This window comes from Lathyrus oleraceus, chromosome 6 (genome assembly GCF_024323335.1).
Source record: "Lathyrus oleraceus cultivar Zhongwan6 chromosome 6, CAAS_Psat_ZW6_1.0, whole genome shotgun sequence".
Taxonomy (NCBI): Eukaryota; Viridiplantae; Streptophyta; class Magnoliopsida; order Fabales; family Fabaceae; genus Lathyrus; species Lathyrus oleraceus.
This window is the reverse complement of record NC_066584.1, coordinates 26,628,910-26,643,141: the sequence shown is the minus strand read 5'-3', so window position 1 is coordinate 26,643,141 and position 14,232 is coordinate 26,628,910. Positions and strand designations below refer to the sequence as shown.

The window sequence follows — 14,232 nt, the reverse complement described above, 5'->3', positions numbered from 1 at the left end:
ATAACTACAATGCTAAACCTCCAGTTTTTGATGGAGAAAAATTTGATTACTGGAAAGACGAAATTAAAAGCTTCTTCTTATGCTACGATGCTGATTTATGGGACATTGTTACAAATGGTTATGAACGACCCATCTATGCCCTTAATATCGTTATACCAAGAAGAAAAACGAGTGATGATCAGAAGCGGGATTTCAAGAATCACCATAAAGACAGAACTATTCTATTAAATGATATATCTTACAATGAGTACGAAAAGATCACCAACAGGGAAATAACTAAAAAAATCTTTGATTCCTTGAAGATGACTCACGAAGGCAATAATCAAGTCAAAGAGACTAAGGCTCTGGCCTTAATCCAAAAGTATGAAGCCTTCAGAATGGAAGATGATGAAGTTGTTGATGTAATGTTTTCTAGATTCCAAACTTTAGTTGCATGTCATAAGGTTCTGGACAAAGGATACACTACAACAGATCATGTCAAGAAGATAATTAAAAGCCTTCCAAATAAGTGGAGACCAATGGTTACTGCCTTGAAGTTATCTAAGTATTTGAACAATATAAGCCTTGAAGAACTTATTAGATCCCTTAGGAGTCATGAGATAGAGCTAGAGGAAGATGAACCTCAGAAGAAAAACAAATCAGTTTCCCTAAAGTCTAAATCAGAAGGAAAGAAGCCAGAAAGGAACAATGCCTTTCAAGCTGAAGAAGAAGAAGACGAGGACTGTGAGAAGGAAGATTCTAATGATGAAGAGGAGTTATCTCTTCTATCCAGAAGAATCAAACAACTATGGAGAAAAATAAATAACAACTTCAGAAGACCCATACAGAAGGGAGATCGTCCATAGTCAACCTCTAGAGGTAGACCCAACAAAGAAGTGACCTGCTATGAATGCAAAGAACCTGGACACTACAGAAATGAATGTCCAAAGCTCAAGAAAGATAGCTCTAGAAAGGAAGGTTTCAAGAAAATCTCCTTCAAAATAAAGAAGAAGGGACTTATGGCAACATGGGATGACTATGAACCTGAAGCTTCAGAATTTTATTCTGAAGAGGAGCAAGCAAACGTTGCACTCATCGCAACCACTTCTGAAAGTTCATCTGAAAAGGAATCTGACTCTGAAGAGGTATTCTTTGATTTTTCTCATTCTGATCTGGAAGCCTGTTTATCAGAATCTCTAATCTCTTATCAGAAGCTTCGACAAAAATTCAAGATCCTAAAAAGGGATCATGAAGAAACTGTTGAAGAGTGTGATATGCTTGAGAAAGAAGTTTCTGAACTTAAAAAAAACAACTTTATTCTTGAAAAGAAAAATGAATTTTCAACCAAAAAATGTTTAAAACTTGAAGAAACTCTTTATAAAGATCCACCCACTTCTGACACCATCATATATAAATATGAAAAAGCTTTTCAGAAATTTATGAACAATGGACTTGAAAGAAGCAAAATGCCTTCTATGATTTATGGTGTTAGTCACAATAAGAAAATAGGAATCGGATATGACTCTGATGAAGATGATTTAAAACCTTCTGTAGAAAACAAACTGAAATCTCCTTTTTCTTATCATTACACACATGTACAAACATAGAAATTCAATAATGCTAGAAAACCCAAAGTTGTCAGAAACTCTGGGAGAACTAATCATAAAGGACCCAAAAGATTCTGGGTACCAAAAGATAAAATAGTATATGTTGTAGATATCTTATGCAGTAGAGTTAAAACACCTATCATGGTACCTTGACTCTAGATGCTAGCGACACATGACGGAAAGAGAGCATATCTTCTAAAGCCTGAAACTTAAAGATGTTGGCTTTGTAGGATTTGGAGGAAATCAGGAAGGAAGAATCAGAGGATCTTGAACAGTTGGTAATGGATCTCTTCCCTCTATTTCTGATGTCCTTTATGTTGAAGGATTAATGCATAACTTGTTATCCATAAGTCAATTAAGTGATAACGGTTATGATATAATCTTTAATCAAAAAACTTGCAAAGTTGTTAATTAGAAAAATTGAACAGTCCTTTTCACTAGTAAGAGGGAGAATAACTTTTACAAAATTAAGCTTTCAGATTTAAAAGATCAAAATGTAAAATGTGCAATGTCTGTAAATGAAGAGTAATGGGTGTGGCATATACACTTGGGTCACATTAGCTTGAGAATCCTCAGCTAAATAAACTTGAGTTAGTCAGAGGCCTACCTAAGTTGAAGTTTTCTTCATATGCTCTTTGTGAGGCATGTCAGAAAGGAAAATTTTCTAAAACAAATTTCAAAAATAAAAATGTTGTTTCTACCTCTAAGTCTCTAGAACTTTTACATATTGATATGTTTGGACCTGTTAGGACAACGCCAGTCAATAGAAATAAGTATGGACTCGTCATTGTTGATGATTATAGTCATTGGATATGGGTAAAATTCCTAAGACACAAGAATGAGTCACATTCCATGTTCACTAGTTTATGCTCAAAAGTGAAAAATAAATTTGACTCTAAAATCATCAGAGTCAGAAGTGATCATGGTGACGAATTTGAAAACAAACTTTTTGAAGAGATTTTGGACTCAAATGGAATATCCCATGATTTCTCCTGTCCTAGAACTCCATAATAAATGGATTTGTAGAAAGGAAGAACATGACTCTCCAAGAAATGGCCAGAACCATGATCAATGAAACAAATGTAGTTAAGCACTTATGGGCTAAAGCTGTGAATACAACATGTTACATTCAGAATAGAATCTCTATTAGACCTATTCTGGAGAAGACTCCTTATGAACTGTGTAAGGGAAGAAAACCCAACATTTCTTATTTTCATCCTTTTGGATGTTCTTGTTTTATTCTAAATACTAAAGATAACCTGAACAAGTTTGACTCTAAAGCCCAAAAGTGTATTATGTTGGGATACTCATAACACTCTAAAGGCTATAGAGTATACAATACAAAAACACAAATTATGGAAGAATCAATACATGTCAGATTTGATGATAAGCTTGACTCTGAAAAGTCAAAGCTAGTTGAGAATTTTGCATATTTGGAGATAACTCTGGCAGGTTCTGATGAAAAGATCAAAGAATCTGAAGAAGCAGAAAAGCAAACGTCAGAAGCACCTGAAGTCTCAATCAATAAGAAAATATCAAGAAATAGACTGAATGTTTTTGAAGAACTGATTCTGGGAAACAAAAACAAACCAGTCAGAACAAGATCAACATTCAAAGTTTCTGAAGAAACACTTCTGGGACTAGTATCTTTGATAGAGCCAACATCCTATGAAGAAGCTCTTCAAGACAAATAATGGATTCTGACAATGAAAGAAAAACTTGATCAATTTGCAAAGAACGATGTCTGGGATCTCGTACCAAGACCCAAGGGAACCCACGTGATTGGAACCAAATGGGTGTATAAAAACAAACTCAATGAAAAGGGTGAAGTTGTCAGAAACAAAGAACGACTGATAGCACAAGGTTATAGTCAACAGAAAGGTATTGACTACAATGAAACCTTTGCTCCAGTCGCCAGGTTAGAATCTATTCGTCTACTTGTATCTTTTGTTGTAAATTACTCTATTGAATTATATCAGATGGATGTCAAAAGTGCGTTTCTGAATGGATATATTTATGAAGAGGTGTTTGTTCATTAGCCTCCTGGTTTTGAAAACTTAAAATGTCAAGAACATGTTTTTAAACTGAAAAAATCTCTTTATGGTCTGAAACAAGCTCCCAGAGGTTGGTATGAAAGACTAAGTTCTTTTCTTCTGGAAAATGATTTTATTAGAGGCAAAGTGGACTCTACTCTCTTCTGTAAAAACATCAAAAACGACCTTATGATCTGTCAGATATACGTTGATGACATAATTTTTGGTTTTGTTAACCCCCCTATTTGTCAAGATTTTTTGAGCTAATGCAGGCTGAATTTGAAATGAGTCTGATGCAAGAACTAAAGTTCTTTCAGGGGATTCAAATTAATCAAACATCAGATGCTACTTATGTATATCAAAGCAAATACATAAAAGACATTCTGAAGAAATTTGAAATGTCAGAAAACAAACCAACAAAAACTCCCATCTACCCTACTTGCATTCTGGAGAAAGAAGAGGTAAGTCAAAAGGTTTGTCAGAAACTCTATCGTAGTATGATAGGTTCTCTTCTCTATCTGACTGCTATACGTCCAGATATATTATTCAGCGTGTGTCTCTATGCCAGATTTTAGTCATATCCAAGGGAATCTCATTTAACTGCTGTTAGAAGAATCCTAAGATATCTGAAAGGAACACCTAATCTAGGTATGATGTACAAGAAAACATTAGAGTATAGGCTTTCTGGTTATTGTGATGCAGATTATACTAGAGACAGATTGGAACGCAAAAGCACATTTGGGAACTGTCAGTTTTTGGGAGGAAATCTCATCTCATGGGCTAGCAAAAGACAATCAACCATTGCACTATCAACTGCAGAAGCAGAATACATTTCAGCTTCACTATGCAACACTGAGATGCTCTGGATGAAGAATCAACTTGAGGACTTTCAGATATATGAGAGTAACATCCCTATCTTTTGTGACACTACTGTTTCCATATGTTTAAGTAAGAATCCAACTTTACATTCCAAAGCGAAGCACATAGAAATTAAACATCATTTTATCAGAGAATATATTCAGAAATGGATAATAATTTTAAAATTCATAGATACAGACCATCAATGGATTGATATCTTTACAAAACCCTTAGTTGAAAATAGATTTCTTCTCATTCTGAAACATTTAAACATGGCAGGTTGCCCATAATGAATCTAAACTTGTACTTATCCTCTCTAATGTTAAAAGAGGCTCTAACTTAATCACATGTTGGTTATCTGGTTCTGGTTCTGATACTTCTATAAGTTATATGATATATGGGCTAGAATCCCTCTGAGTCAGAAATCTCTTGGCATTCTTGACTTCAGATACAACAATACGTGGAATCTCAAACGTGTGGCTTTGGATCTTCTAGACAGTTGTCTAACTAAAAACTCAAGAGCCAAACTGTTGAGATCCTCTCGAGCAGTGTGCTTAATCTTGAGATTAGACAACCATCATTAGCTGCATTTAATACTCCCCACGCTTGTTAACTCAGTTTTCTAGAATAATTATTATTGTTGTCCCCTATTCATTAAATTTGTTGTCGTTTTGCATATTTTTTGGTTAGGTATATATATATATATATATATATATATATATATATATATATATATATATATATATATATCACATTTCACACCCCATTCTCTCTTGCCTTATAAGGTTCAAAGTTTGATTTTAACCCACCCCATTCTCCTTGATGATTTCCGGTCCTACTTGTTAATTTGACCTACGCATTCAACTTCCAAGAGAATTTTGAAGGTAGAAATGTGATGGTTCAATAACAAATGAGGTTTTCTTGAAGTGTTAGTTACCTAGTTTTATTTGGTAGTTACAAAATTTTCTTTTTGTCAATAGTTTTGGTGACCCTTTGATCCTTTATATGGTAGTCAACTAATCTTTTTTTTGTTGATGATTTTAGTGACCTCTTTTGACTTTTTTTTTCTTTTTTTTTTCTTTTTCATCCATAATTTTTGCCTAGACCATCTCTTTCGAGTTTCCAGTCCACTGTGATGTCCTAATTTTTGCCTAAGTAATTTTTTTAAGTTTTGATTTAACGTTTGTTTTTTATATTTTGTTGAAAGGTTGTGATTGTCGTGTTAATGGTTAGTGTAGAACAACCACTGTTAACTTTTGATTTTTCATGATCTCTTCAACATTGAACGATGTGTATGGGGAAAAATATGTGGTTAATCCTCAAATGGGATGTTTTCCTTTTGAAATTTGAATGCATAGTTAAATTAACTAAAAACTACCATGCCTCTGGTTAACATTACAAGTTTTTTATATAGAAAGAATTGCCAACTTCTAGATTCAAAGGGGTTGACTAGGGACTAACTCCTTAACTCCTCGGTGTTTGAGAATAGAAAAAATATCTTACATCGTCAGCAAGGTTTTATTCAAAAGTACACTTTTAGCAATTTTGGGTTTATTTACATCATTCTCCCTCCGATCTTTACTTAACAAAAGTTTGATAAAGGAAAGTGAATGAGAGAAGTATTGACTTTTTTTGTTTTTGCGATAAAAATGAAAAAATGAATGAACAGGAAAGGATTGATTCAAAACATGCATGCTCATTTCATTATTATTACCGTCTAAAAATAACAAGTTTACAAGCAAGTCACATTTAACAAACAAAGAAATTACAAATTAAAGTGATAGCCTAATGACCTCCAGCGTTGAGGAAACTCTCTCATGCTTGATTCGTTGTTTGGTTGACCTTTTTATCCACTCCGAGATTGAGGTCGGTAGGTTTGCTGAGGCTGAGAAGGTGCTTTGAGTTTCATCATGATTGGACATCGGATCCTCCAAGTCTCATTTTTAATAAAATCATGAATAAATAATAATAATACCTATTTTTTCATTTCGAATTGGGCCTAAAAGTGAAAACAAACCAAATGCTTTCGGTGCATCCAAAAGAGTAAACTAGTAAAATGCAGGCAAAATAATTGCCTTATCATTATTTTTCTCCTCCATCCTTTGCTCATGAGCCTCAAGAGAGATTTGTAACTCCTCTTTTCTTATCATCGCAAGATCCTTCGATTCCTCAATAGCTACAACCACGTTGTCAAATCTTGGCGTTAAAGAACACAAGATTTTCACAACAATATACTGCTCAGTGATTGTTTCTCCACGTGCCTTCACTTGATTCACCAATTGAGTGATTTTCATTATGAAATAATTGATCGTTTCCTTTTTCTCCATTTGAATCAATTCAAGTTGCCGCTTGTGAGTTTGTAACCTCACCACCTTCGCCTTGCCAGCTTCTGCGTATGCCTTCTCTAAGATTTCTCACGCTTGCTTTGATGAATGGCAATCACCAACTTTCTCAAAGTTGTCATTGTCCACACATTGATGGATCAAAAATAGCATCTTGAAATCTTTTTTATTATCTTCCTTATATGTTGCTCGTTGTGCATCCGTTGCACATTTGATAAGAGGATTCACCCCGTTCTTGATCACTTCTAGAAGATCTTGGTAGCCAAACAACACTTTCATTTGTTTGTACCATTTATCATAAATATTCGCATCAAGGATGAGTAGGTTTGCAAAAATTCTTTCATTAGAGACAAAATTCATGTTGCACACCTACGTGTCTATGGATTAGAACTAAATTTTTGATGCCAAATGTTATAGGTTGGAACCACGATATTGGTGAATAATGGAGAAAATTGAGTGTGGAGAAAAAAAGAAAAAATTAAAATTAAAAACAAAAAATAATTAAGGATGAAAATATTTTCATTCATATTAACCATCTTAACAAACAACTTTTAAAAATAATTACGAAAGTGTAACCATTACACCAATGAAAATTACCTTTTTAAACTATTACCTTATTTTACACTGCTGAACTGGTTAAACCATGTGATAACCCACATTTAAATTCTAAAATTTCTCATAACAAAATAAAATCAATAATATAATAATAACTTAATAAATTTAAATAAATAAGATGGATGCTGAGTCACTATCAACGCCTCCCTCTACCACTACCTCCACCCTCGTTTTTAAAATTCAGTTTTTTCTCATATTGTCTTCAATTTAATTGATTTTTTTTAGTCAAATTCTAAACGAAATCTATAGAATTCAAATTTTGTTGTCATTGTTATTCTAATAATCCATACATTAAAAGTTGACATTAATTTTCATGTTCAGAGTGTATAGAAAAATTCACTCTGTATGAATTTTAAAACAGATACTTTATGTGAAACCATTTTATTAATATAGCATTCACCAATGAGATTAATTACTATACACCATTAATGTAAAAAGTTTTACGCTGTCGGTTCATCACCATCATCCGTTTGTATTACTTTATAGATTTTTAAAATAAAAATCAAACTTTTTTTAATATTCAATGTTTATAATTAACTGATAGTGTAAAACACTTTTACAACTGATAGTATATTTCAATTAATCTCTTCACCAATATTATAAATCAAACTTAAAACTGTTTAATATTGCCTTTAAACTTCAAATTCTACACAAACTTAAAACCTTTCGATACTGTCTTTAAACCATTGATACCTAACGGTAATCAAATGAATAGTTTGCGTTAACCTTTCGATATGTAAACAATTCTTGGAAAAAGTTTAATAAAAACATATTATAACATATATAGAATCTCATAAATTATAAGAATTAAAAATTAAAATCCCGTATAAATTACAAATATATCTTAAATATTTATAGGATTTCGTATAAACTAAAAATATATCTTAAATATTTATAGGATTTTGTATAAATTGAAAATATATCTTAAATATTTATAAGCCCAATACAATATAAATATCAATATCCTTCAAATAGAATATATGTGAGATATCATATAAATTTTAAAAATAAAGTAAAGGAATTATAATAGTATTTTATATGAGTATATCCTAATTATATTAAATTTAATATTATTATATATATATATAATTAACAAAATCACATAATTTCATAGTTTTAAAGGTTTAATAGATTATAATAATTATACATATAATATAGAAAAATAAATATATAATTTACAAAAATAAATTAAAATTCCATATAAATTTTATAAAGTTATCTTTAACATCTATATAGTTTAATATACTAATATGAATAATCTTCAAATAAAAAATATATAAGCTCTTGTATAAATTATATTTTCAAAATTAAAACATTTATCATAGAAAAAGAATATAAATCTATTGATACAATCATTGAAATATCATTCCTTTTATATTCAAATCTTATGCAAATTAGTTCAGACAATGTTTCTTAGCAAAATTGCATAAATTATCCCTATTTGTAAATAAAAAAGAAATTGCATTAAGTTGGGTGAAAGAATATTTACTTTCTTTTTCAAGATGATTTGATTTCCTTTACTATCTCAAATCATTAATCCATAAATGCACAATTTAAAAGATTTAGTTATTTTCATTCAAAAAAATATAATAATTAACATTAAATTAAGTGCAGCAAAAATATTATAAATCACAAATATATAATTTTCCAAGTAACTTGATTTTTTTTACAACACTTAAATTTGATTTGTGATTTAATTAATATATTTATTTAGGATTTATTTATATTTTAAGCAAAAAAGAGTGTATATTTATTAATTAACGAACAAATCAAATATAGATTTTTTAGATTATACCTTCAGATATTTGAAGTATTTATGGCAAGAATCAAGAAAGTAGAAACTTTTTTTTTTCAAAAAAAACAAAAAATCAAACATTAATGGAAAAATACTATTTTTCAAACAAAAAACCAAGTTTAAGGTAACAGAATCAGTGACAGTATCAAAACATTTACATGATATAAATTTCAGTTTTCTCCGAATTTTTTTGAATTTATGATTCTTCTTCTCGTTTGTTGGTATCTAACAAGAAAGGAAATTCTGTAATCCCTATAATCCATCTTGGGTCACACGTTGTTTTCAATCATCCCTTTTATCTTTCCATTGTTTCACGGTAACTTTTATATATATAGTTCAAGATTCTCTAACTTTTCTCAATTTTCTCATTCTTTGTCTTGTCAACATAAAATCTTCCTTAAAAATCACTTTATTTTTGTTCTGTTTCATAGATTCTGTTTTTGGATTTTTGGATTTTTGGATTAGCAGAAAATGACTTTGGTGATGGATGAACATAAGATGAATGATAAATTTCCTATTGGAATGAGAGTTCTTGCTGTTGATGATGACAGAACTTGTCTCATGATTTTGGAGAAACTTCTCCTTAAGTGTCAATATCATGGTATTGTTTAGGTTTGATTAAATCATATTTCAGATTTTGATATTGATTTTGATTTTGATTTTGATTTTGATTTTGATCTATCACATGATTTGGTTTTTAAAGTTCTAAATTTTTTTAAAATTTCTTTTCTGTGATCTTCTGTTATTTCATAGATTTTATGATATGTTTCTGATAGTATCTTTTCGCAGTAACCACGGCTCAAAATGCGATAACCGCGCTGAATTTGTTGAGAGAAAACAAAAAGAATTTCGACTTAGTAATCAGTAATGTTCATATGCCAGACATGGATGGATTTAAGCTTCTTGAGCTTATTGGACTTGAGATGGACCTACCTGTCATAAGTATGCAATTCTTCATTCTTATGTTATTAATCGAATTAATAATCTGATTCAACGCTAATGTTAAATGTGTTTTGGTTTCAGTGTTTTCTGCAAATGATGATCCAAAGATGGTGATGAAAGGAATTACTCATGGAGCTTGTGATTATCTGCTGAAACCTGTTAGATTGAAGGAGGTGCAAATTATTTGGCAGCATGTGATTCGGAAGAAGAAAAGTAGCAAAAGAAGCAATTCAGATAGCGGAAATGGAATAGATTCGGCTGTCACGGGAAGTTCGGATCAAAATGCAAGGCCACATAGAAAAAGAAAGGATAAGAATGAAGATGAGGAGGAGGAGGAGAATGAAGATGATGATGATGACGATGAGGATCCATCAGCGCAGAAGAAGGCTCGAGTTGTTTGGAATGCTGAGTTGCACCGCTTGTTTGTTTCTGCTGTTAATCAATTAGGCATTGACAGTATGTTCTTCCTTCCTTCTTACTTCAACGCGAAAAACAAATGTCATCATGATTTTTATCAATTGCTATGTTCTTTTTTCTGTTTTGGCAAAAATTTTGTGTAGGTTATAGCAACCCAATGTTGAGATTAGTATTATGATATGAAAACAAAAATTCTAGCCATTCTATGAAGTTTTTCGATACTGCGCATGTTTCTAAAGGTAGGTGTTGTTTTGCTTGCAGAGGCTGTGCCGAAAAAGATTCTTGATTTGATGAATGTTGAAAAACTTACAAGGGAGAATGTTGCCAGCCATCTTCAGGTAAATGTAATGTAACCACATGTGACACACTTGAATGTAACCACATGTTTCGGTGTATTATCGTTGTCAAACAGACACAGACACGCATACTTAAATATAATCACATGTGTCAGTGTCATATTAGTGTCAGACACATTGACACAGACACGCATACTTGAATGTAACCACGTGTGTCAGTGTTATATTAGTGACACAGACACACGAGACACTAGATAAGTCTTCATGTGTACTATGTTATTCTTTACCTTAACAAGCTGTATAATCGAGGAAACCTAACAAGTTTATGAAATTTGCACAGAAATATAGACTCTATCTAAAAAGAATTAGTTGTGGGGACAACCAACAAGCTAATATGTCAGCAGCCTTAGGAAATTCCGCAGATACATCCTATTTCAGAATGAATTCTCTCAATGGAGTTGGAGGACATTTGCCTACAATGAACGGCGGCTCTACGCAGTTTCACAACAATCCATTCAGACCCTTTCAATCTAGTGGTAATATGAGTAACAGATTGAACACACCTGCTAATGTCAATATTCACGGATCCTACCAACCAGCCATAACTCGCGCCAATCCAAACGATATTCAGAGAACTCCAATTCCTCCTGTAGGGCTTGATCAATTGCAACACAATAGAGGTATTAACATTAGTCCTATTCACAACATAACCAACAAATTTCCCGATTATAGATCAAAAGCACCGATGAGTTGCACTCCTTCTTCGGTTTTGGATATCTCAAACAATCCAATGATGATGGAATCAAACTCTTTTTCTTTCCCTTCACTTGAGAAAAGAAGATTCAATGATGTTTGGTCAAGCAATATGCAATTACCTGGAGTTACTAGTAACGCGCCATTTCAAGGTTGGGATAATAACCATAATAATCATGATGGAAATTACCATTCTAATAATGTAATTGGCTCTTCTGTGATTCCTGCTGTGAACGCCGTCGAACAAGAAGAAAACTTGGACTACAATTATTGTGATTCCTTACAAATGAGAGATAATCGTATCCCGGATTTAACTGAAGGGTCGTCGATGAAAGCACATCAAGTATATATGATGAACCAGATGAAGTCACAAAACAATGGAATCCCTAAGAATATCAGTTCACTCGAAGACGTCGTCAATGACATGGTTAAACAGGTAATAAAATTTATGCAATGTGATGAAGTTTTTATCTGAGTTTTTCTCTATTGCTTGCTGATAACTAATTCTTTCTGATGCAGAAACAGTTATATCCTTAGTTCTCTGGAGGAACATCAATGTGACAGCAAGATTGTTGATGAATTATCTAGAGTGACAGCAAGATTTTTAATTTCCAGCAAGAGTTTTTTTTCTTCAGAATATGTGAAAACATATTGTTGTTCACTTGCTTAATAGCACTTTTTGGAGTTGATACAATTTTCTTATTTTGTGTAGACATTTTTTTTTCTTGCTACAAATGACAATAAATATTGGCCTATGAACATCATTCCTTTATTGTTTTGTTTTAGATTGTGGTCCTTCAAATTCTTCTATTGACATCATATTGGTCCATATCTTTCATGGTTTGCATGTTCCAATTCTTCTATTGACCTCACAAGTAAAGCAAGAACATAAGCATAAGTGATGATTCTGCTTTATTATAGTGGTAGAGAGTTTGAGAATGACTTCTTAACCTCATTTAATTAGTAAAAGGTTAGGGTAAAAAAAAACAAGAAAAACTACAAATGAATTATTGTTTTGGTATAATTGGAAGAGACTCTGGAGCCGAGGCGAAAGGCATACGTTTACCCTATCTTCCAATCATGTCGCCTTTTTATTATTCGAGGCGTAAAGCATATATTGGATCAACAAATGTTATATGGGAAGTCGTGGGACTTAACTACACTTTCTAGATTTCAGGGAATCAACCACCCATTCTTAAAGTGATTGCCACATTCTAGGAATACTTGATTGCATAACCTTGGGATTGTAAGTTCATCAGCCTTGTGATATTGAGGGAAGACCTAACTATAATACAAAATTACATAGATACAATAGTTTCTCACCTCATGTGAGCAAACTCTCCATACAAAAACCATCCTAAAGTTGTTGACAATCCTTTTCCACTAGGGATTGTTATGCATTTATATTTTTAGCGAGTACAATTGACGTCCACCGTGGGGTCCCTAACTTGTGCCACACCTACCATTTACTCACGATTACTGCTACCATCTTCTCACGAGGATGTTCGAGCAAAGTTCCAAGAAGACCACCAACACCATTGATGGGGGTTTCGCCGAGGGGAGGAAGGAGAAGGTATGCCCGATAGGTGTTAACACCAAACACCACACCCGTAAAAGCTCTCAGTGCCTTTGGTAGGGTCTGGAAGCCCCAAACCACTTTTTCAAGAGAAGATGAAATCGGCGTACACCCCCACAATAATGACTCCATGGTCATATCGATTCAATACGCCAATTGGGATGTGAAATGAGTATTAATCGACCCTAGTAGTTCGGAAGACATCTTGTTCGAAAGCGCCTTTCAGGGGATCCATTTGGATCCCAACAACATCAAATATTTTCAAAGGATTCCGGTTGGCTTGCCAGGAGAGAAAATTTAGGTCAAGGGTCATATCACCATCAAAACAACATTCGCTTCAAAGGCGAGCACCAAAACCATTGAGGTGATCTTGTCCACCATACTAGGAAAGCTCGCTCTACAACATCATACTAGGAAGGCTCGCTCTCAACCTGTTAAGGGAAATCTTGTCCACCATCCACATGAGACTAAAATATCCACTACCTAACGGACATGTAGGTATGGTTAAAGGGGATCCGACGATTGCCCAAGAATGTACCTGTGTAACCTGGAGGTAATGAGGGAACCCCTCACCTGGATGCGACATCTCTTCCTAAAATGGATGACGCTGATATAACAAGATGTGACCCAAGATTGGAGGCATGGAGTGAAAGGCCGGACCAAAGATTTGAAACAAGTCCAAATTGAGCCTCAACAAAACCAAGTAACTAAGTTGGGCACCTCATTGCCCAAATCTTAAGAAGAAGATTTGATTGCCCTGCTTAGGAAGAACATTGACATGTTCTCCTGGGCACCATTGGACATGTTTGTCATAGATATCATAGTGGTGTGTCATCGCCTCGCCATAGACCCATAAGTTAAACCAATATCTCAAAGAAAGCTCAAGGTTGGCGAAGAGAAGAGAACCACCATCAACGAGGAATTTAAGAAGCTAACAAGTTTCGAGTTCACAATAGAGGTCAAATACCCTTTGTGGTTGGCTAAAGTGGTTTTGGTAAGAAATGCATCAAACAAATGGC

The 14,232-nt window shown here is 33.2% G+C and overlaps 1 protein-coding gene across 4 annotated transcripts; it reads left to right on the top strand.

Annotated features, from left to right (window-relative positions):
• The first annotated feature begins 9,365 nt into the window (after window positions 1–9,365).
• On the top strand, window positions 9,366–12,395 carry LOC127097478 (two-component response regulator ARR12). 4 transcript variants are annotated; one of them, XM_051035977.1, is made up of 7 exons: window positions 9,366–9,545; window positions 9,698–9,830; window positions 10,019–10,171; window positions 10,253–10,627; window positions 10,850–10,926; window positions 11,225–12,073; window positions 12,163–12,395. In XM_051035977.1, exons 2-7 carry the CDS (start codon window positions 9,701–9,703, stop codon window positions 12,172–12,174), a joined length of 1,596 nt encoding a protein of 531 aa, XP_050891934.1. In that variant the 5' UTR covers window positions 9,366–9,545; window positions 9,698–9,700; the 3' UTR covers window positions 12,175–12,395. The 4 variants fall into 4 exon arrangements, with proteins under 4 accessions (XP_050891934.1, XP_050891932.1, XP_050891933.1 ...); XM_051035975.1 differs by having other exon boundaries at window positions 12,157–12,395; XM_051035976.1 differs by having other exon boundaries at window positions 9,661–9,830; window positions 12,157–12,395.
• The last annotated feature ends 1,837 nt before the right edge of the window (window positions 12,396–14,232 follow it).